This window comes from Oncorhynchus mykiss, chromosome 8 (assembly GCF_057628025.1).
Source record: "Oncorhynchus mykiss isolate SJ-2025 chromosome 8, ASM5762802v1, whole genome shotgun sequence".
NCBI classification, from domain to species: Eukaryota; Metazoa; Chordata; class Actinopteri; order Salmoniformes; family Salmonidae; genus Oncorhynchus; species Oncorhynchus mykiss.
In genome coordinates, this window is record NC_143029.1 from 8508175 (window position 1) to 8530000 (window position 21826).

The 21826-nt window shown below is 43.2% G+C and overlaps 1 protein-coding gene across 6 annotated transcripts in view; it reads right to left on the reverse strand.

Moving 5' to 3' along the window:
• Positions 1 to 21826, reverse strand: part of LOC110529177 (ryanodine receptor 3) — a 250062-nt gene that overhangs the window by 21087 nt on the left and 207149 nt on the right. For 3 of the 6 annotated variants that reach the window (XM_090242492.1, XM_090242493.1, XM_090242490.1), the window contains 14 exons: positions 17856 to 17968; positions 15743 to 15839; positions 13020 to 13132; positions 12818 to 12869; positions 12514 to 12573; positions 10674 to 10773; positions 10509 to 10588; positions 10292 to 10368; positions 9963 to 10036; positions 3725 to 3739; positions 2620 to 2700; positions 2269 to 2357; positions 1787 to 1915; positions 979 to 1083 (listed from right to left, as the gene is read on the reverse strand). In XM_090242492.1, the coding sequence (XP_090098618.1) occupies positions 979 to 1083; positions 1787 to 1915; positions 2269 to 2357; positions 2620 to 2700; positions 3725 to 3739; positions 9963 to 10036; positions 10292 to 10368; positions 10509 to 10588; positions 10674 to 10773; positions 12514 to 12573; positions 12818 to 12869; positions 13020 to 13132; positions 15743 to 15839; positions 17856 to 17968 (1185 nt within the window). The remainder of the gene's footprint in view (positions 1 to 978; positions 1084 to 1786; positions 1916 to 2268; positions 2358 to 2619; positions 2701 to 3724; positions 3740 to 9962; positions 10037 to 10291; positions 10369 to 10508; positions 10589 to 10673; positions 10774 to 12513; positions 12574 to 12817; positions 12870 to 13019; positions 13133 to 15742; positions 15840 to 17855; positions 17969 to 21826) is intronic. The other 3 variants (XM_090242497.1, XM_090242494.1, XM_090242491.1) reach the window with 1 other exon arrangement.

A 21826-nucleotide genomic window follows, 5' to 3' on the forward strand; every position in this document is an offset into this window, starting at 1 on the left:
GTCAGACAGTTCTAAACGGTGTCACAATGGTCAGACAGTTCTAAACAGTGTCACAATGGTCAGACAGTTCTAAACAGTGTCACAATGGTCAGACAGTTCTAAACAGTGTCACAATGGTCAGACAGTTCTAAACAGTGTCACAATGGTCAGACAGTTCTAAACAGTGTCACAATGGTCAGACAGTTCTAAACAGTGTCACAATGGTCAGACAGTTCTAAACGGTGTCACAATGGTCAGACAGTTCTAAACAGTGTCACAATGGTCAGAGAACAGTAGTCAAAGACAGTAGACAAGTGGTGGTTAAACCCCTTTACATTGTAATGTCCTTACATAGTTGACTGTGTAACTGTGTTCATGGTTATTGGGGTAAAGCTCCTGCTGAAACGCCCCAATTCTTGCAGGATATAGGCATTAATACATACCGTTTTTAAATGTTAATACACATTTAAACCTTAATTTACCATATAAGTAAACCTTAACAACCTTTACCAGACTAGGTGAGTGAGAACATATTCTCATTTACAGCAATGAACTGGGGAAAAATTGCTTTACATCTAATGACCTGCTTATTGATGTTGAGGATGTTTGGTGCGGTCCTGTGTAGGTGAATCCTATACTCTTTGAGGCTATTTAAGTGTAGTAGTAAGTAAGCCTTGAGCTACAACGGCCCCCAGGGCAGGAACCAATCTCCTGTTTCTGTAGTGAGAGGCAGCTTGATGTACAAGTACATCCCCTGAATAATCTATTGAAATGTGAGTGATTTTTAAAAGATCAGTGACTGATTGGAGAGGCGATGGAGACGACAGTGAGCGTTGACTGACAGGAAGCAGAGGGACACTGCTGCCTATAGATTGACACTGACTGCAACTCCAGGACAGCAGGGTAGCTCGCAGGACGCTGGACTGGGCCAGTAGTTTACAGTTTTATTTTACTCACTTTACTGGAATGGTTGGTGCAGCACTGAGGACACCTAGTTACCTGGGACAGCTTCATCTGCATGTTGGCAAACACATGCAGGAATCCCACCACTGCATCCCACAGTCTGCTGTGGGCCAGACTCTGCTGGTTCCCAATACATGGCCCCTGGGAAGGGCAGATGGGGAGAGAGGAAGGTGGGAGGAGGGGGAGAGGGAGGGAGGGAAGAAGAGAGGAAGGGGAGAGAAAGGGGGAGAGGGAGGGAGGGAAGAAGAGAGGAAGGGGAGAGAAAGGGGGAGGGAGGGAGGGAGGGAGGGAGGGAGGGAGGGAGGGAGGGAGGGAGGGAGGGAGGGAGAGAGGAAGGGGAGAGAAAGGGGGAGGGGGGGAGGGATGGAAGAAGAGAAGAAAGGGAGAGAAAGGGGGAGAGGGAAGAAGAGAGGAAGGGGAGAGAAAGGGGGAGGAGGGGGGAGAGGTAGGGAGGGAGGGAGGGAGGGAGGGAGGGAGGGAGGGAGGGAGAGAGAGAGGAAGGGGAGAGAAAGGGGGAGGGGGGGAGGGAGGGAAGAAGAGAAGAAAGGGAGAGAAAGGGGGAGAGGGAAGAAGAGAGGAAGGGGAGAGAAAGGGGGAGGAGGGGGGAGAGGTAGGGAGGGAGGGAGGGAGGGAGGGAGGGAGGGAGGGAGGGAGGGAGGGAGGGAGGGAGACAATAATCAAATACAAAAAGGACACAAAAATAGAGTGAATATTTATAAAGATCACACCAATAAAAAACATGTCAGTAAGTATCATAAAATAAAAAAATATCACGTTTGAGACGAAAGAGTGAATATAGGCTAAATGTAGAAACTCAATAAAAACACAAGGGGACAGGTCTTACCTGGATGTACTCAGTGAGTGAGTTGAAGATCTGCTTCGCGACAGCTAAGGCTTTGGAGAAGTTGACCTGCCCTGCCTCGTCGATAATGTCTTTCCCAGAATAATACCAGTAGAAGTCACTGATAGATTCCTACAGAGAAGGATTTTACTATGTCAATGTGTTGGTGAAAACATGTCACATTCTCCTTTTTAGTGAGTGGTAGTGTGTGTGCGTGTGTGTGTGTGTGTGTGTGTGGGTGTGTGTGTTTGTGGGGGGGGGGGGGGTTACAAGGACAAAATATCAGAATGTGTGTTTATAAATATGGTTTATGTCGTGAAGACAAAATACCTGAATGTGTGTGTGTGTTTGTGGTTTAGGGAGACAAAATACCTGAATGTGTGTGTGTGTTTGTGGTTTAGGGAGACAAAATACCTGAATGTGTGTGTGTGTTTGTGGTTTAGGGAGACAAAATAGCTGAATGTGTGTGTGTGAGTGTGTATCACCTGAAGGCGCAGCAGGTAGTCCACTGTGCTGATGATAATGTTGACAGTCAACGTGTTTCCTGTTTGTGTTCTCAGGAAGTTTTGGAAATCTGTGAAGAACAAATTTAGATTTTGGGATAATGTGGCTAATTGGATAATTGTGATAATGTGGAGTGTAGGAGCCTGGTTGTGAGCAACCTATCATGAGTTATGGTTAAGTTAGCTAACATGGAAATGGTACTTTCACCACCTAAACGAAAGAGCGATCAGATAATTTTGTGATTACATTTTTTTTTACATCTGGTCCAAATTGATACCAAAAAAATAAATAAAATCACATTTGTTTTAATAGCCATTTATACAAGTTCTCACCCCCATTGTGCCCCTCACAGAGCAGTTGCAAAAACCGGAAGAGATCTTTGGTGAAGTCATCATTCGTCAGAACTTTGGAACCTTGGGGAGGGGACAGAAGTAGGTGAAGACTGCTCTCCAAAACAACAAGAAAAACAATGGCCGAATCCTACCTTGAGATCCGTGAGCAACTAGAGTTTACATGATATAGGCGAAAGTCTGAGTTAGGCTCGTGGATGTCAAGTTGGGATCGTGCCCTTGCTCACTCGGCACCCATCACTCTCAGACAGGCACGTGGCAAGCACAGATACAGAGTCTGTGTTGATCACAAACACTTTCGGACACGTTCAGAAGTCCAGGGACTTCAGATAACAGCTGCATCCAAAGTGCTACTTTTTGAAAAATGCTCTGAAATGAATTACAATTGAAATGAATATGGTGAAACACCAGGACATTTCAGGAAGCTGGGGAATAGCCAGATAACTTTCACATATACCCTACAGTCTTAGAACAAGACAACACATGGTAGGGAATGTTTTTTTTTTTTAAGAATCAGAACAGAAAGGTGGAACACTAGAATTAGAATCAGAACAGAAAGGTGGAACACTAGAATTAGAATCAGCAAGCGATTCCATTCCCGAGTACTTGACAAATGTGGGAAGAACTGAATTCCATTTCTAAAGCAGCAGATATCATCCATGTGAAAGTTAAACATGACACCAGCTTTGTGAAATAGGCCCCAAGTCCAAAGCACATCAAAGCTTTGCTTCAGCTGTGGACAAGTCTATAAATCATAGGTTAAACCTTTGGAAAAAATATTGGTAGCCTTTATAGGAGTATCATTAGTAGAATATAGATTAGTGATGTAGAATAACATAAAGAAAAGCTAACAATTACCACTATGAACAGGAGTTAACAAAGTAAACCTGTAGTTTTATATGTCCATTCAACACATGCATATGTATGAATGGACCTCCCTGCAGACCAAAGCAATAGATTAATGCTTCCAGGTCATGTGGGGGTCAAATGAGGCAGGGAGGTGAAGGTGAGAGAGAAGGACTACAATATGGTGACGGAATTCAAGATGTTAGCATGGCGCTTGGGAGCATCTGAATTGTCTATTTACCCCGCTCACTGCCGACTGCCATCGATGAGTTTTAATGAGAGGAGAGGACAAACAAACGAACAAAGCAGATGTAAGCAAGTGAAGACATTGAATTTCAAAAAGGAGAAGAAAAAGAAAAATGTAAAAACCTCATTATAGGTGAGGAGACAAGGGCATCCTGTTAAAGGGAAGGTTTTTAACCTCATTATAGGTGATGAGACAAATACATCCTGTTAAAGGGGAGGTTTTTAACCTCCTTATAGGTGATGAGACAAGGGGATCCTGTTAAAGGGAAGGTTTTTAACCTCATTATAGGTGATGAGACAAGGGCATCCTGTTAAAGGGAAGGTTTTTAACCTCATTATAGGTGAGGAGACAAGGGCATTCTGTTAAAGGGAAGGTTTTTAACCTCCTTATAGGCGAGGAGACAAGGGCATCCTGTTAAAGGGAAGGTTTTTAACCTCATTATAGGTGAGGAGACAAGGGCATCCTGTTAAAGGGAAGGTTTTTAACCTCATTATAGGTGAGGAGACAAGGGCATCCTGTTAAAGGGAAGGTTTTTAACCTCATTATAGGTGAGGAGACAAAGACATCCTGTTAAAGGGAAGGTTTTTAACCTCCTTATAGGTGAGGAGACAAGGGCATCCTGTTAAAGGGAAGGTTTTTAACCTCATTATAGGTGATGAGACAAGGGCATCCTGTTAAAGGGAAGATTTTTAACCTCATTATAGGTGATGAGACAAAGACATCCTGTTAAAGGGAAGGTTTTTAACCTCCTTATAGGTGAGGAGACAAGGGCATCCTGTTAAAGGGAAGGGTTTTAACCTCATTATAGGTGAGGAGACAAGGGCATCCTGTTAAAGGGAAGGGTTTTAACCTCATTATAGGTGAGGAGACAAGGGCATCCTGTTAAAGGGAAGGTTTTTAACCTCATTATAGGTGATGAGACAAGGGCATCCTGTTAAAGGGGAGGTTTTTAACCTCATTATAGGTGAGGAGACAAAGACACTCTGTTAAAGGGGAGGTTTTTAACCTCATTATAGGTGAGGAGACAAAGACATTCTGTTAAAGGGAAGGTTTTTAACCTCATTATAGGTGAGGAGACAAGGGCATCCTGTTAAAGGGAAGGTTTTTAACCTCATTATAAGTGATGAGACAAGGGCATCCTGTTAAAGGGAAGGTTTTTAACCTCATTATAGGTGAGGAGACAAGGGCATCCTGTTAAAGGGAAGGTTTTTAACCTCATTATAGGTGATGAGACAAGGGCATCCTGTTAAAGGGAAGGTTTTTAACCTCATTATAGGTGAGGAGACAAAGACATCCTGTTAAAGGGAAGGTTTTTAACCTCCTTATAGGTGAGGAGACAAGGGCATCCTGTTAAAGGGAAGGTTTTTAACCTCATAGGTGAGGAGACAAGGGCATCCTGTTAAAGGGAAGGTTTTTAACCTCCTTATAGGTGATGAGACAAGGGCATCCTGTTAAAGGGAAGGTTTTTAACCTCATTATAGGTGATGAGACAAGGGCATCCTGTTAAAGGGAAGGTTTTTAACCTCATTATAGGTGAGGAGACAAGGGCATTCTGTTAAAGGGAAGGTTTTTAACCTCCTTATAGGCGAGGAGACAAGGGCATCCTGTTAAAGGGAAGGTTTTTAACCTCATTATAGGTGAGGAGACAAGGGCATCCTGTTAAAGGGAAGGTTTTTAACCTCATTATAGGTGAGGAGACAAGGGCATCCTGTTAAAGGGGAGGTTTTTAACCTCATTATAGGTGAGGAGACAAAGACATTCTGTTAAAGGGGAGGTTTTTAACCTCATTATAGGTGAGGAGACAAAGACATTCTGTTAAAGGGAATGTTTTTAACCTCATTATAGGTGATGAGACAAGGGCATCCTGTTAAAGGGAAGGTTTTTAACCTCATTATAGGTGATGAGACAAGGGCATCCTGTTAAAAGAAAAGGTTTTTAACCTCATTATAGGTGAGGAGACAAGGGCATCCTGTTAAAGGGAAGGTTTTTAACCTCATTATAGGTGATGAGACAAGGGCATCCTGTTAAAGGGAAGGTTTTTAACCTCATTATAGGTGAGGAGACAAGGGCATCCTGTTAAAGGGAAGGTTTTTAACCTCATTATAGGTGAGGAGACAAGGGCATCCTGTTAAAGGGAAGGTTTTTAACCTCATTATAGGTGAGGAGACAAAGACATCCTGTTAAAGGGAAGGTTTTTAACCTCCTTATAGGTGAGGAGACAAGGGCATCCTGTTAAAGGGAAGGTTTTTAACCTCATAGGTGAGGAGACAAGGGCATCCTGTTAAAGGGAAGGTTTTTAACCTCATTATAGGTGAGGAGACAAGGGCATCCTGTTAAAGGGAAGGTTTTTAACCTCATTATAGGTGATGAGACAAGGGCATCCTGTTAAAGGGAAGGTTTTTAACCTCCTTATAGGTGATGAGACAAGGGCATCCTGTTAAAGGGAAGGTTTTTAACCTCATTATAGGTGATGAGACAAGGGCATCCTGTTAAAGGGAAGGTTTTTAACCTCATTATAGGTGAGGAGACAAGGGCATTCTGTTAAAGAGAAGGTTTTTAACCTCCTTATAGGCGAGGAGACAAGGGCATCCTGTTAAAGGGAAGGTTTTTAACCTCATTATAGGTGAGGAGACAAGGGCATCCTGTTAAAGGGAAGGTTTTTAACCTCTTTATAGGTGAGGAGACAAGGGCATCCTGTTAAAGGGGAGGTTTTTAACCTCATTATAGGTGAGGAGACAAAGACATTCTGTTAAAGGGGAGGTTTTTAACCTCATTATAGGTGAGGAGACAAAGACATTCTGTTAAAGGGAAGGTTTTTAACCTCATTATAGGCGAGGAGACAAGGGCATCCTGTTAAAGGGAAGGTTTTTAACCTCATTATAGGTGATGAGACAAGGGCATCCTGTTAAAAGAAAAGGTTTTTAACCTCATTATAGGTGAGGAGACAAGGGCATCCTGTTAAAGGGAAGGTTTTTAACCTCATTATAGGTGATGAGACAAGGGCATCCTGTTAAAGGGAAGGTTTTTAACCTCATTATAGGTGAGGAGACGAGGGCATCCTGTTAAAGGGAAGGTTTTTAACCTCATTATAGGTGAGGAGACAAGGGCATCCTGTTAAAGGGAAGGTTTTTAACCTCATTATAGGTGAGGAGACAAAGACATCCTGTTAAAGGGAAGGTTTTTAACCTCCTTATAGGTGAGGAGACAAGGGCATCCTGTTAAAGGGAAGGTTTTTAACCTCATTATAGGTGAGGAGACAAGGGCATCCTGTTAAAGGGAAGGTTTTTAACCTCATTATAGGTGAGGAGACAAGGGCATCCTGTTAAAGGGAAGGTTTTTAACCTCATTATAGGTGATGAGACAAGGGCATCCTGTTAAAGGGAAGGTTTTTAACCTCATTATAGGTGAGGAGACAAGGGCATTCTGTTAAAGAGAAGGTTTTTAACCTCCTTATAGGCGAGGAGACAAGGGCATCCTGTTAAAGGGAAGGTTTTTAACCTCATTATAGGTGAGGAGACAAGGGCATCCTGTTAAAGGGAAGGTTTTTAACCTCATTATAGGTGAGGAGACAAGGGCATCCTGTTAAAGGGAAGGTTTTTAACCTCATTATAGGTGAGGAGACAAAGACATTCTGTTAAAGGGAAGGTTTTTAACCTCATTATAGGTGAGGAGACAGGAGCATCCTGTTAAAGGGAAGGTTTTTAAGGATTGATGATAATTAGCGTGTACTTAGTACATGGGGTGTTTTTGTCGTTAACCTTTCAGTACTGAAGGATGTGTTAGGGGAAGTGTGTGTGTGTGTGTATTAGGTGTGTGTGGGGAGGTGTGTGTATTAGGTGTGTGGGGGGAGGTGTGTGTGTGTGCGTGTGTGTGTGTGTGTGTGTGTGTGTGTGCATTAAGTGTGTGGGGGGAGGTGTGTGTGTATTAGGTGTGTGTGGGGGAGGTGTGTGTGTGTGTGTGTGTATTAGGTGTGTGTGGGGAGGTGTGTGTATTAGGTGTGTGGGGGGAGGTGTGTGTGTGTGTATTAGGTGTGTGGGGGAGGTGTGTGTGTGCATGTCTACTAGGTGTGTTTGGGAGGTGTGTGTGTATTAGGTGTGTGTGGGGAGGTGTGTGTATTAGGTGTGTGGGGGGAGGTGTGTGTGTGTATTAGGTGTGTGGGGGAGGTGTGTGTGTGTATTGGGTGTGTGGGGGGAGGTGTGTGTGTTGTAATGCAGATGTGACATAAGAGGCTTGTATCTAGTTAATATCTAGTTAATGCAGGGGCGGCAGGTAGCCTAGTGGTTAGAGCAGGTAGCCTAGTGGTTAGAGCAGGTAGCCTAGTGGTTAGAGCAGGTAGCCTAGTGGTTAGAGCAGGTAGCCTAGTGGTTAGAGCAGGTAGCCTAGTGGTTAGAGCAGGTAGCCTAGTGGTTAGCGCGTCTGGCCAGTAACTGAAAGTTGCTGGATCGACTCCCCAAGCTGACCAGGTAGAAATCTGTCCCTGAACAAGGAGGTTAACCTGCTGTTCCCTGATAGGCCGTCATTGTAAATAATAATTTGTTTTTAACTGACTTGCCTGGTTAAATAAAGGTTACATTTAAAAAATATTTAAAATGCCGAACAATGTTTTATCCCTACTTCAGGACAGAGGAAACCCCTGCTCTCAAATTAGGAGTAAAAATATATCTTGGAAAGCTTTTAGTGTATCGTATTGGTACTGAATCAGAACCAGACAACATGAGAAGTATAGATGTTGTCATATACATTGATAACTACTGTACTTACACACACAAACTGCAGATTAGATTCCTAAACCTGATGAAACCACTGAACAGCTTAGATTCCCTAAACCTGATGAAACCACCGAACAGCTTAGATTCCTAAACCTGATGAAACCACCGAACAGCTTAGATTCCTAAACCTGATGAAACCACTGAACAGCTTAGATTCCTAAACCTGATGAAACCACTGAACAGCTTAGATTCCCTAAACCTGATGAAACCACTGAACAGCTTAGATTCCTAAACCTGATGAAACCACTGAACAGCTTAGATTCCTAAACGTCATGAAACCACTGAACAGCTTAGATTCCTAAACCTCATGAAACCACCGAACAGCTTAGATTCCTAAACATGATGAAACCACTGAACAGCTTAGATTCCTAAACCTGATGAAACCACTGAACAGCTTAGATTCCTAAACCTGATGAAACCCCCGAACAGCTTAGATTCCTAAACATGATGAAACCACTGAACAGCTTAGATTCCTAAACCTGATGAACCCGAACAGCTTAGATTCCTAAACATGATGAAACCACTGAACAGCTTAGATTCCTAAACCTGATGAAACCACTGAACTTGGTCCTCTGCACCCCAAGGGGTGCACGTTTAGTTTTTTGACGAAGCACTACACAGCTGAAGAAGTAAGTAAGAATATATATTATGTTATATTATGAACTATTATGTTAATTTTCTATTAGCTAGGGCCATTCATTCAGAAGATAATTTGACACCAACTTATAAAACAACAGAGAGAGAGCGAGAGATAAGCCAGTGTCATGGTCCAGCATTAGGTCAGTGTCATGGTCCAGCATTAAGCCAGTATCATGGTCCAGCATCAGGCCAATGTCATGGTCCAGCATCAGGCCAGTGTCATGGTCCAGCATTAGGCCAATGTCATGGTCCAGCATTAAGCCAGTGTCATGGTCCAGCATTAAGCCAGTGTCATGGTCCAGCATTAGGTCAGTGTCATGGTCCAGCATTAAGCCAGTGTCATGGTCCAGCATTAAGCCAGTGTCATGGTCCAGCATTAAGCCAGTGTCATGGTCCAGCATTAAGCCAGTGTCATGGTCCAGCATTAGCCATATGGAAGGAGGTTGGCTTCTTGCTGAGCAGTGAGTGAAAGGTGTGTGTTGATCCCTAATGTTCGAGACTCTCTGAGTCAAGACAACAGCTAACATAGCAGACATCTCTTGGACCTATTTCTGAGAAAAAAACAAAATAAGCTGAAATCGAACACTGAAAAAACGTGGCACTACCTAGACTAGGCTTGGGGACTAACTAGTGAAAGGAAAGGTGTGATTTTTGTTCCCTTAACAGTTTTCTGAGTAAAGATACTGCGAAGTGTCAAACAGCAACCGAGACAGCGAGACAGCTCACCTACGGCCGAAGGGAAAAAGGAAGCGACACTCAAATGGTGAAGTACTTATTAAAGGTTGGGGTCGTGCATCAGCTGGCCATCCTGTCGCTAAACTTACTGGAGCCTTCATCTGTCACCATCCCCAGACCTTCCGCTTTGTTCTGTCTCTCAAAGGCATTCAAGTCCAGGACACTGCGGAGGGTACGGAGATAAGGTACATTGTCAAAGAGAAACACATCAGAACAGGGATAATTAATAAGATTGACATAAACAGTGGTGACTATGAAGGTCAATTTATTATCGTCATTGGGTTTAATAACCAACATGCTTATCAATATTACGATACATTGATTTATCAGAAGTTGATCAGAAGGCTATCATCATTCCCAGGCAGTTCTGAGACGAGGTCTGTACTCTGGGTTATTTGGGTGGCGTAGTCACGGTTACCTGCAGGACTGCATGAGGCCTGACAAACTCTTGAAAAAGCCTGCGTCTCTTTTCTCTTTCAGGTAATCCAGCATTTTCTGCCAAAAACATAGAATGTAAAACTCACGTTTTCATGCACAGAAAGTCTTGGCAAGACGTGATGATGGGAATACATCTGTGGTACTGATGTGTCAAACATACACAGTAATACACTTGTAACAATGTGACGTAGACTAACCTGCTGGACCAGCACGTTGCCTCCGTTGAGGATGGAGATGCCCAGTTTGAGGGTACAGGTCACCATAGGACCTAGTCGACCTGGGGACAGAGAGCAGAACAGAATTGTTCATTTGAAGGCCATTTGGCTTCATCTATACTGCAGCTAAAAGACGACGATCAACACCTTTACTGGCGCTGATCATCTGTAGCACCATCTCAGCAGCCCCGCGGGCGTGTAGTCTGGCCTGCTGGTACAAGATCTTCTGCTTCTCCATTTCCTTTTCCTGTGGGCCCAAACACACACACATTGATTAAAACAGTTCCACAGTTCCTCAAGAGCTGTCCCACAGCCATCCGAGACCCCTCCCACAACCACCCGAGACCCCTCCCACAACCATCCGAGACCCCTCCCACAGCCATCCGAGACCCCTCCCACAACCATCCGAGACCCCTCCCACAACCATCCGAGACCCCTCCCACAACCACCCGAGACCCCTCCCACAGCCATCCGAGACCCCTCCCACAACCATCCGAGACCCCTCCCACAAACACCCGAGACCCCTCCCACAACCCCCCACCACCAGCACAAGAAAAAAATATATAAATTTTAATAATTCCATTCCTCACCCCCAAGAACCCCCCCAATGCACCAACAACCAAGATAATTAACAAAAGAGAAAAAAGAAAAACAATGTAAAAAACAACTAACATCAAGGACAACTAAAATCATAACAGCAAGCCCACTTTAATATGTTTGAGTGCATGTCTGACATTTACATGTGTGTGTGTCCATCTATGTGTGCATTTGAATGAGAGTGTGTGTATATGAATATGTACAAACACCTGCACGGCATCAGCCTCAGGCAAACACGACGTTCGTTTATCTCCCGTGGAAATTGGTCATTGAGACCAAATTTGGTCCCTTTAACCTCCCTTCCCCTGCTTATGATCAGCTCCTGTTGTTGGTAGTGTTCAAATTTTGCGATGATTGGTCGGGGACCCTTGGTCTTGTCGCTCCGAGCTCCAAGTCTGTACCCGGTGGAAAGCCACCTTGTTTACAGTCCAGAGGAAGTTTCATGGTGGATTGCATGACTTCTCTGATCGCGCCCTCTGGATTATTGGATGCGTCCTCAGGAATATCAGAAAATATGAGATTTTCACGCATGCTACGACTTTGTATGTATAGTAGCGACTCCCTCATCACCCTGTTTTCCCTGAGTAGACAATCCATGTTGGAATCGTGGATTTTTACCTTGGCTCTTAGTGCCTTGTTTTCTCCTTGGAGCTTGAGAATTTCACTCTGGCTAAACTCCAAACGCCCCCTCAGCTCTGCTCCCTCCTCACACATCTTTTCCAGTCTGCATGGATTCCAGTCAGAGCACTAGCCTCTACTTCAACGGTAAGTAAATCGTCTGTTTCTGTAGATTAATCTGTCTTTCTTTTTTTTGTCGGGTTAGAGTTCTTTTTTTGAGGTAGCTGGATCTTTCCATGACGGAGTATGTTGTTCCTCCATAGCGTAAAGCTGTTGGTACTCGTCGATTTCCCTTAGGATCTCCTTAGTATCCAGGTTGTCTCTTTACTGCTAGTTGTTTACAAACGTTTTTAATGTCTTTCTCACGACGGCGACCGGTGTTTCTGTAGTACAGCCACCAAGCACTGTTGATTGTTCCCAGCCAAACTAAAAAGTTAGCTAGCTACTAAGAAACCGTCCAGTACACTTTTAAAACAACAAACTTTCCAAAACAACAAACCCGAGCTCTCCTTCGTTCAACGAGAAGTGACCTGTAAGGTAGGCTAGGCCTAGCCTAAGATGTACTGTTATGGAGTGTAGGCGAGCCTCTCGTGTGAGGATTTTTTACATGGCTGAAGTTTCGGTGAGCATGTCTACAGTGACGATGCTTGTCTTTGTTAGGCGACACAGAAAAGTTGTATTGAGGAGTCAGATATCTATCCAGCATATAGCCACAGGCTATTAAAGGTATCTAAGGCTCAGTGAAGCGGAATAAAGGCAGACAGATTCAAACCTCAAATGTCTTCTCTTTCCCCTCTTCCTCCTCTTCCTCCTCTTCATCCTCTGCACAACTCTGAGGAGATAGAGGAGGACATGTTAGAGTTATGACAATGGTCTATTAATTAACTGTATATAAACCCAGTCAGGTTATGAAACCATCTGTTTACACTGGCAGCCCAAAGATGATATTTTGCCACCGATTTGCCTTTTGACCAATCAGATTAGATCTTTTGCCAATAATTGGGCAAAAGATCAGAATTGGGCTGCCAATGTAAACGCAGCCAAAGTGTGCTCAAATTCTCAGTTGCGTACAGTACCTTTGCCATCATGTCTGCATATGCAATATACAGCGGATCTTCTTCCAAGAAACTGGAGAGAAGAACATATTATCATGTCTTGTATCAAGTCAGTAGAGATAAATAACACAAATAAGTTAAGATCACACAATTATTATCTATTTAAGTAAGGTCGGTCAGATAAAACACTTGTTCACTAGGTTGATTAATTGATCTCTCCTACCTTCTCTCTGTCAGGGCATTGTGGCTGAAGTGAAGGATAAGCTGATGAAGAGGGTCTGGCTTAATCTCAACCTCCTCCTCTTCCTCCTCCTCCACGATCTTCATTGGGGTTTTCTACACAGACGACCCACAAGGGACAGGGGTTATCTCTGTTCTGAACCTGGCCATTCCACTAGAGACTACACCCTGCTGGCTAAAGACAGGGGTTATCTCTGTTCTTAACCTGGCCTTCCCACTAGAGACTACACCCTGCTGGTTAAAGACAGGGGTTATCTCTGTTCTGAACCTGGCCTTTCCACTAGAGACTACACCCTGCTGGCTAAAGACAGGGGTTGTCTCTGTTCTTAACCTGGCCTTCCCACTAGAGACTACACACTGCTGGTTAAAGACAGGGGTTATCTCTGTTCTGAACCTGGCCTTTCCACTAGAGACTACACCCTGCTGGCTAAAGACAGGGGTTATCTCTGTTCTGAACCTGGCCTTTCCACTAGAGACTACACCCTGCTGGCTAAAGACAGGGGTTATCTCTGTTCTGAACCTGGCCTTCCCACTAGAGACTACACACTGCTGGTTAAAGACAGGGGTTATCTCTGTTCTGAACCTGGCCTTTCCACTAGAGACTACACCCTGCTGGCTAAAGACAGGGGTTATCTCTGTTCTGAACCTGGCCTTTCCACTAGAGACTACACCCTGCTGGCTAAAGACAGGGGTTATCTCTGTTCTGAACCTGGCCTTTCCACTAGAGACTACACCCTGCTGGCTAAAGACAGGGGTTATCTCTGTTCTTAACCTGGCCTTTCCACTAGAGACTACACCCTGCTGGTTAAAGACAGGGGTTATCTCTGTTCTGAACCTGGCCTTTCCACTAGAGACTACACCCTGCTGGCTAAAGACAGGGGTTATCTCTGTTCTGAACCTGGCCTTTCCACTAGAGACTACACCCTGCTGGTTAAAGACAGGGGTTATCTCTGTTCTGAACCTGGCCTTTCCACTAGAGACTACACCCTGCTGGTTAAAGACAGGGGTTATCTCTGTTCTTAACCTGGCCTTCCCACTAGAGACTACACCCTGATGGTTAAAGACAGGGGTTATCTCTGTTCTGAACCTGGCCTTTCCACTAGAGACTACACCCTGCTGGCTAAAGACAGGGGTTATCTCTGTTCTTAACCTGGCCTTCCCACTAGAGACTACACCCTCTGGCTAAAGACAGGGGTTATCTCTGTTCTGAACCTGGTCTTTCCACTAGAGACTACACCCTGCTGGCTAAAGACAGGGGTTATCTCTGTTCTGAACCTGGCCTTTCCACTAGAAACTACACCCTGCTGGCTAATCTTGTCCACCAGCCGGCTCTCTGTGAGTCGAACCTTCTGGATTAACAGCACCTCAGAACGGGACTTGACTGGAAGTCTACGGCAGGAGAGGATGAAACAACCGCTGGTTTTAATTGGCTGATATCTCAGTCCGCCCCCTCGCCTCTACATTGTCGACTTCAAAACGCGAGCAGCACAAGGGATTTAAACAAGCAAGTGGGTTCGTAAAATCTGAAAGTACGCACCTTAGAAATAGTTTTCAACATATAAACATTATAAGCCCAAACTCAGAATCAATTGTGCTGCCCAATGTGATAGAAGATTTACTTCAATTGGGGATTTATTATAAGGCAGCTGTAGCAGGCTTGCTCCCTCTCCCGCCTCCATTTTAACCACACCCCTTTCAAGTCCCACTTTGCTGCACAGTGTTACCAGGGAGGGGGGGGGGGGGGGGGGGGGTGCATAGTCAGGGGAATTGACCAGGGTATTGTTTAGTAGGGGCACACCGTAGCAAAACATTTACGACAGAAAAAACAAAAAAGCTGCGTTATTATTGGTTCAGGTAGTTGCTCACTGTTTTTCACTCTGTTTCAAAACGTTGTTTCCCTACTGAACAGGACCCAGCAGTGAAACGCATGCAGACTACTATGGTCCAACAGATGCAGCACTAATAAATACAGTGTGTGGACGACGACGACGATGATGATGATGATGATGAATGTGTTACGTCATCGTCTAACTCTTGAACATTCTTCCTCTGACGTGTTTTATGATATGTTGCAGTACTGTGTAAATATGTTTACTTCCTTAGAAATGAATTTCAACACCCGTCACAATACTGTATGAATCCAGACGGAGATGTGCGCGGAGCATGCCACCGAAGACGTCACTTCACACTCCACTTGACCACTTCACTACAGACTTACAGTTAAAGTAGAGACCAGACTGTACAACATCTAGCTGGTTCAACGTCGGACATCAAACAACTAACACCTATTGAGGGCTGTAGCTGCCCCCCTCTTACCACAGTAGTAGTAGTAGTAGTGGTGACATAGCCCATGCCATAGCCTGTTTTTCTAGCCACGTGCTTTGCTGCGGAGACGGAGCCATTGCTGCCACTGAGTCTCCTGAGGTTGAGCCTGTCATGCCTGTCAAGGCTCTGCCGGTAGCGAGCCACAAAGCTAGAGAGAGCGCGGGGCCCTCGGGAACGTCTGGGGGCCCAAGGCGAGGTCCCCAGACCCAGGCGGACCGGGAAGCGATCCCGATCCCGAAGCTCGACGGCGGGCATCGTGCTCAAGAGGCAGTCGGCGGAGAGGGCTGGTGGGGGTGCGGTGCCAACACAGGGCACAGGGGGCAAGGCTGAGGCTAAGGCTGAGGTGGTGGCAGACACCACCGCAACATGCCCAGTACTTACAGCCAGGTCCTGCACTAGCTTCTCCTCAAAGGAGTACTCCTCTGTCTCTATCCATAGTCTCACATAGCCCAACACGAAGAGGTTAATAGAACGATGCCTGGGGAAGGAGGGATGAGAGGAGGAGAAGGAGAGGAGAATGAGGTTAAGGTGTGTCCAAGTAAGTTTAGGAAAGGGGGAGGCGGAAGGAGGGAGAGATGTGAGGGTGAAACAGGAAGGAAGAGCATTCCAGGGTGGTGATTGGTCGATGTGGTAGCCACTGGCCCTTCTGACTGGTCAACCTTGATGGCTTGATTAGCATACAGAAACTGTCTGAGGATGTGGTTATAATTAAATCTAAAAACACTGAACACTGTATTCAAATATTATTTCAGTTAATAAATGATCCCTAAAGCTCCAAAAATACAGTCATTATGTTACTTAAATCACATGAGAAAAAACATTCCATGATTCTAAGACAAAATGAGAATGATGATCTTTATGTAAACAAGCAAAATGCTTCCTGGATTGCTCATTGATTGACCACTGATTGGCTGTAAGTTGAGGCTGACCAATCAGAATCAACAGTGCAGTAAACTGGAGGTAGGTTGTGGTAGGTGCAGTAGGTAGGTGGTGTTGACTGTTGGCTCAGTCCATAGCCTGGAGAATAAGATGGAGGAGGGGAGAGAGGTGAAGCATTCGACCTAGCCTGGGTGCCAGTCTGTTTGGCATGACAATTCCATGAGGAGTTGTCAAGAGAGCAGAAACAGACTGACACTCCGGCTAGCATTAAGCCAGGAGTCTCACATTACCGTTAGCATGGAGAACAGGTGATCAAAATTAGAGTCAGCGAACGCCTTTTCCAGCCAAACGTACCGATAGCCATTCAGGAAGTAATTGTTATTTTTGTATCTGAGGGAAAGGTATTGTAGGTGGTATAACAGAGAGAAATAACAGAAAGGAAGAACAAGGTTAGGGAGGTAGAGATAGAGAGCGAAGGAGAGAGAGAGACAGAGAGAGAGAGAGACAGAGAGAGAGACAGAGAGAGAGAGAGAGACAGAGAGAGAGACAGAGAGAGAGACAGAGACAGAGAGACAGGGAGAGAGAGACAGAGAGAGAGAGAGAGAGAGAGAGAGAGAGAGAGAGAGAGAGAGAGAGAGAGAGAGAGAGAGAGAGAGAGAGAGAGAGAGAGAGAGAGAGAGAGAGAGAGAGAAAGAGAGAGAGAGAGAGAGAGAGAGAGAGACAGAGACAGAGACAGAGACAGAGAGACAGGGAGAGAGAGAGAGAGAGAGAGAGAGAGACAGAGAGACAGAGAGACAGAGAGACAGAGAGACAGAGAGAGAGAGAGAGAGAGAGAGAGAGAGAGAGAGACAGAGAGACAGAGAGAGAGAGAGGGAGAGAGAGAGACAGAGACAGAGACAGAGAGACAGGGAGAGAGAGAGAGAGAGAGAGAGAGAGAAAGAAAGAGAGAGAGAGAGAGAGAGAGAGTGTGGATACACTAGTAATAGCATGTCACCAACTTCACTGAGAGATAACAAGAGATACAGGACCCGAACATGAGATTTGATTTGATGGAGACAATAGCACCATGAAGGACGACTGAGGACTTTTTTCTGGGTTAGTTGTTGGTTGTACAGTTGGCTAAAGACAAACTCACATTCATCTGCGTATCTTCAAATCAAATCAAATTGGAGTGGTCACATACACATATTATTGAGGGTCTAGCAAAATGCTTGTGTTCATAGCTCCAACAGTGCAGTAGTATCTAACAATTCACAACAATACACACACATTTCAAAGTAAAAGAATGTAATAAAGAAATATATAAATATTAGATTGAGCCATGTCGGAGTGACATTGACTAAAATACAGTAGAATAGAATACAGTATATACATATGAAATGAGTAAAGCAGTATGTAAACATGATTAAAGTGACCAGTGATTCCATGTCTATGTATATAGGGCAGCAGCCTCTAAGGTGCAGGGTTGAGTAACCGGGTGGTAGACTAGTGATCTTATTTCGTTGACATAGACAACATAGGCCTACATTAGTCAACCCCCCCCCCCCACCCCACCTCATCAGTGTACCTCTAATTGTCCTGAGTAGTATGTAAGTGGGATAGAAGCCTGTCTTACCTGGGGAGGTTGTAAAGAGGAGCCATACGGAAGCAGGCCACCACGGCGCGTTTACGCTGTTTGGACAGTAGCTTCTGAAACACACACTTCTTCAACCTCAGAGGCTGCTCCACCTAGAGGACAAAACATTATGTCTTACGGGATAACATCACACATCATGCTTCTGTGGATGGATATTCCTCGAGACAAATCTTAGGTACGTTTCGGTGTCCCTCAAGGCTTACAGTAGTTCTCATTCTGCATGGTGATGTTGCTCTGAAACACAGTGTCACGGCTGTACATTTCACTGAAACACGATGAAGCATCACAATCTGTCTGCAATGCGCACTTTGATTGCTTTAATTACTAAATCATTATTATTTACTTTACGCATTTGTAAAATAGGGCAACCTTGTAAAAGAGACATTCGTTCAAAATAACGAATAATTCGGTTCATAAGGACTTTCTAGAGGGAAAACCTGTCTGTTGACTATAGTTTACCTGTCTGTTGACTATAGTTTACCTGTCTGTTGACTATAGTTTACCTGTCTGTTGACTATAGTTTACCTGTCTGTTGACTATAGTTTACCTGTCTGTTGACTATAGTTTACCTGTCTGTTGACTATAGTTTACCTGCCTGTTGACTATAGTTTACCTGTCTGTTGACTATAGTTTACCTGTCTGTTGACTATAGTTTACCTGTCTGTTGACTATAGTTTACCTGTCTATAGTTTACCTGTCTGTTGACTATAGTTTACCTGTCTGTTGACTATAGTTTACCTGTCTGTTGACTATAGTTTACATGTCTGTTGACTATAGTTTACATGTCTGTTGACTATAGTTTACATGTCTGTTGACTATAGTTTACCTGTCTATAGTTTACCTGGCTGTTGACTATAGTTTACCTGTCTGTTGACTATAGTTTACCTGTCTGTTGACTATAGTTTACCTGTCTATAGTTTACCTGTCTATAGTTTACCTGTCTGTTGACTATAGTTTACCTGTCTATAGTTTACCTGTCTATAGTTTACCTGTCTGTTGACTATAGTTTACCTGTCTATAGTTTACCTGTCTATAGTTTACCTGGCTGTTGACTATAGTTTACCTGGCTGTTGACTATAGTTTACCTGTCTGTTGACTATAGTTTACCTGTCTATAGTTTACCTGTCTGTTGACTATAGTTTACCTGTCTATAGTTTACCTGTCTATAGTTTACCTGTCTGTTGACTATAGTTTACCTGGCTGTTGACTATAGTTTACCTGTCTGTTGACTATAGTTTACCTGTCTATAGTTTACCTGTCTGTTGACTATAGTTTACCTGTCTGTTGACTATAGTTTACCTGTCTATAGTTTACCTGTCTGTTGACTATAGTTTACCTGTCTATAGTTTACCTGTCTGTTGACTATAGTTTACCTGGCTGTTGACTATAGTTTACCTGTCTGTTGACTATAGTTTACCTGTCTATAGTTTACCTGTCTATAGTTTACCTGGCTGTTGACTATAGTTTACCTGTCTGTTGACTATAGTTTACCTGTCTATAGTTTACCTGTCTGTTGACTATAGTTTACCTGTCTATAGTTTACCTGTCTATAGTTTACCTGTCTATAGTTTACCTGTCTGTTGACTATAGTTTACCTGCCTGTTGACTATAGTTTACCTGTCTGTTGACTATAGTTTACCTGTCTGTTGACTATAGTTTACCTGTCTGTTGACTATAGTTTACCTGTCTATAGTTTACCTGTCTGTTGACTATAGTTTACCTGTCTGTTGACTATAGTTTACCTGTCTGTTGACTATAGTTTACCTGTCTGTTGACTATAGTTTACATGTCTGTTGACTATAGTTTACCTGTCTATAGTTTACCTGGCTGTTGACTATAGTTTACCTGTCTGTTGACTATAGTTTACCTGTCTATAGTTTACCTGTCTATAGTTTACCTGTCTGTTGACTATAGTTTACCTGTCTATAGTTTACCTGTCTATAGTTTACCTGTCTGTTGACTATAGTTTACCTGTCTATAGTTTACCTGTCTATAGTTTACCTGGCTGTTGACTATAGTTTACCTGGCTGTTGACTATAGTTTACCTGTCTGTTGACTATAGTTTACCTGTCTATAGTTTACCTGTCTGTTGACTATAGTTTACCTGTCTATAGTTTACCTGTCTATAGTTTACCTGTCTGTTGACTATAGTTTACCTGGCTGTTGACTATAGTTTACCTGTCTGTTGACTATAGTTTACCTGTCTATAGTTTACCTGTCTATAGTTTACCTGGCTGTTGACTATAGTTTACCTGTCTGTTGACTATAGTTTACCTGTCTATAGTTTACCTGTCTGTTGACTATAGTTTACCTGTCTATAGTTTACCTGTCTATAGTTTACCTGTCTGTTGACTATAGTTTACCTGCCTGTTGACTATAGTTTACCTGTCTGTTGACTATAGTTTACCTGTCTGTTGACTATAGTTTACCTGTCTGTTGACTATAGTTTACCTGTCTATAGTTTACCTGTCTGTTGACTATAGTTTACCTGTCTGTTGACTATAGTTTACCTGTCTGTTGACTATAGTTTACCTGTCTGTTGACTATAGTTTACATGTCTGTTGACTATAGTTTACCTGTCTATAGTTTACCTGGCTGTTGACTATAGTTTACCTGTCTGTTGACTATAGTTTACCTGTCTGTTGACTATAGTTTACCTGTCTGTTGACTATAGTTTACCTGTCTATAGTTTACCTGTCTATAGTTTACCTGTCTGTTGACTATAGTTTACCTGTCTATAGTTTACCTGTCTGTTGACTATAGTTTACCTGTCTATAGTTTACCTGTTTATAGTTTACCTGGCTGTTGACTATAGTTTACCTGTCTATAGTTTACCTGTCTGTTGACTATAGTTTACCTGTCTATAGTTTACCTGTCTATAGTTTACCTGTCTATAGTTTACCTGTCTGTTGACTATAGTTTACCTGTCTATAGTTTACCTGTCTGTTGACTATAGTTTACCTGGCTGTTGACTATAGTTTACCTGTCTGTTGACTATAGTTTACCTGTCTATAGTTTACCTGTCTGTTGACAATAGTTTACCTGTCTATAGTTTACCTGTCTGTTGACTATAGTTTACCTGTCTATAGTTTACCTGTCTATAGTTTACCTGTCTGTTGACTATAGTTTACCTGGCTGTTGACTATAGTTTACCTGTCTGTTGACTATAGTTTACCTGTCTATAGTTTACCTGTCTGTTGACTATAGTTTACCTGTCTGTTGACTATAGTTTACATGTCTGTTGACTATAGTTTACCTGTCTATAGTTTACCTGGCTGTTGACTATAGTTTACCTGTCTGTTGACTATAGTTTACCTGTCTGTTGACTATAGTTTACCTGTCTATAGTTTACCTGTCTATAGTTTACCTGTCTGTTGACTATAGTTTACCTGTCTATAGTTTACCTGTCTATAGTTTACCTGTCTGTTGACTATAGTTTACCTGTCTATAGTTTACCTGTCTATAGTTTACCTGGCTGTTGACTATAGTTTACCTGGCTGTTGACTATAGTTTACCTGGCTGTTGACTATAGTTTACCTGTCTATAGTTTACCTGTCTGTTGACTATAGTTTACCTGTCTATAGTTTACCTGTCTATAGTTTACCTGTCTGTTGACTATAGTTTACCTGGCTGTTGACTATAGTTTACCTGTCTGTTGACTATAGTTTACCTGTCTATAGTTTACCTGTCTGTTGACAATAGTTTACCTGTCTATAGTTTACCTGTCTGTTGACTATAGTTTACCTGTATATAGTTTACCTGTCTATAGTTTACCTGTCTGTTGACTATAGTTTACCTGTCTGTTGACTATAGTTTACCTGTCTATAGTTTACCTGTCTATAGTTTACCTGGCTGTTGACTATAGTTTACCTGTCTGTTGACTATAGTTTACCTGTCTATAGTTTACCTGTCTATAGTTTACCTGGCTGTTGACTATAGTTTACCTGTCT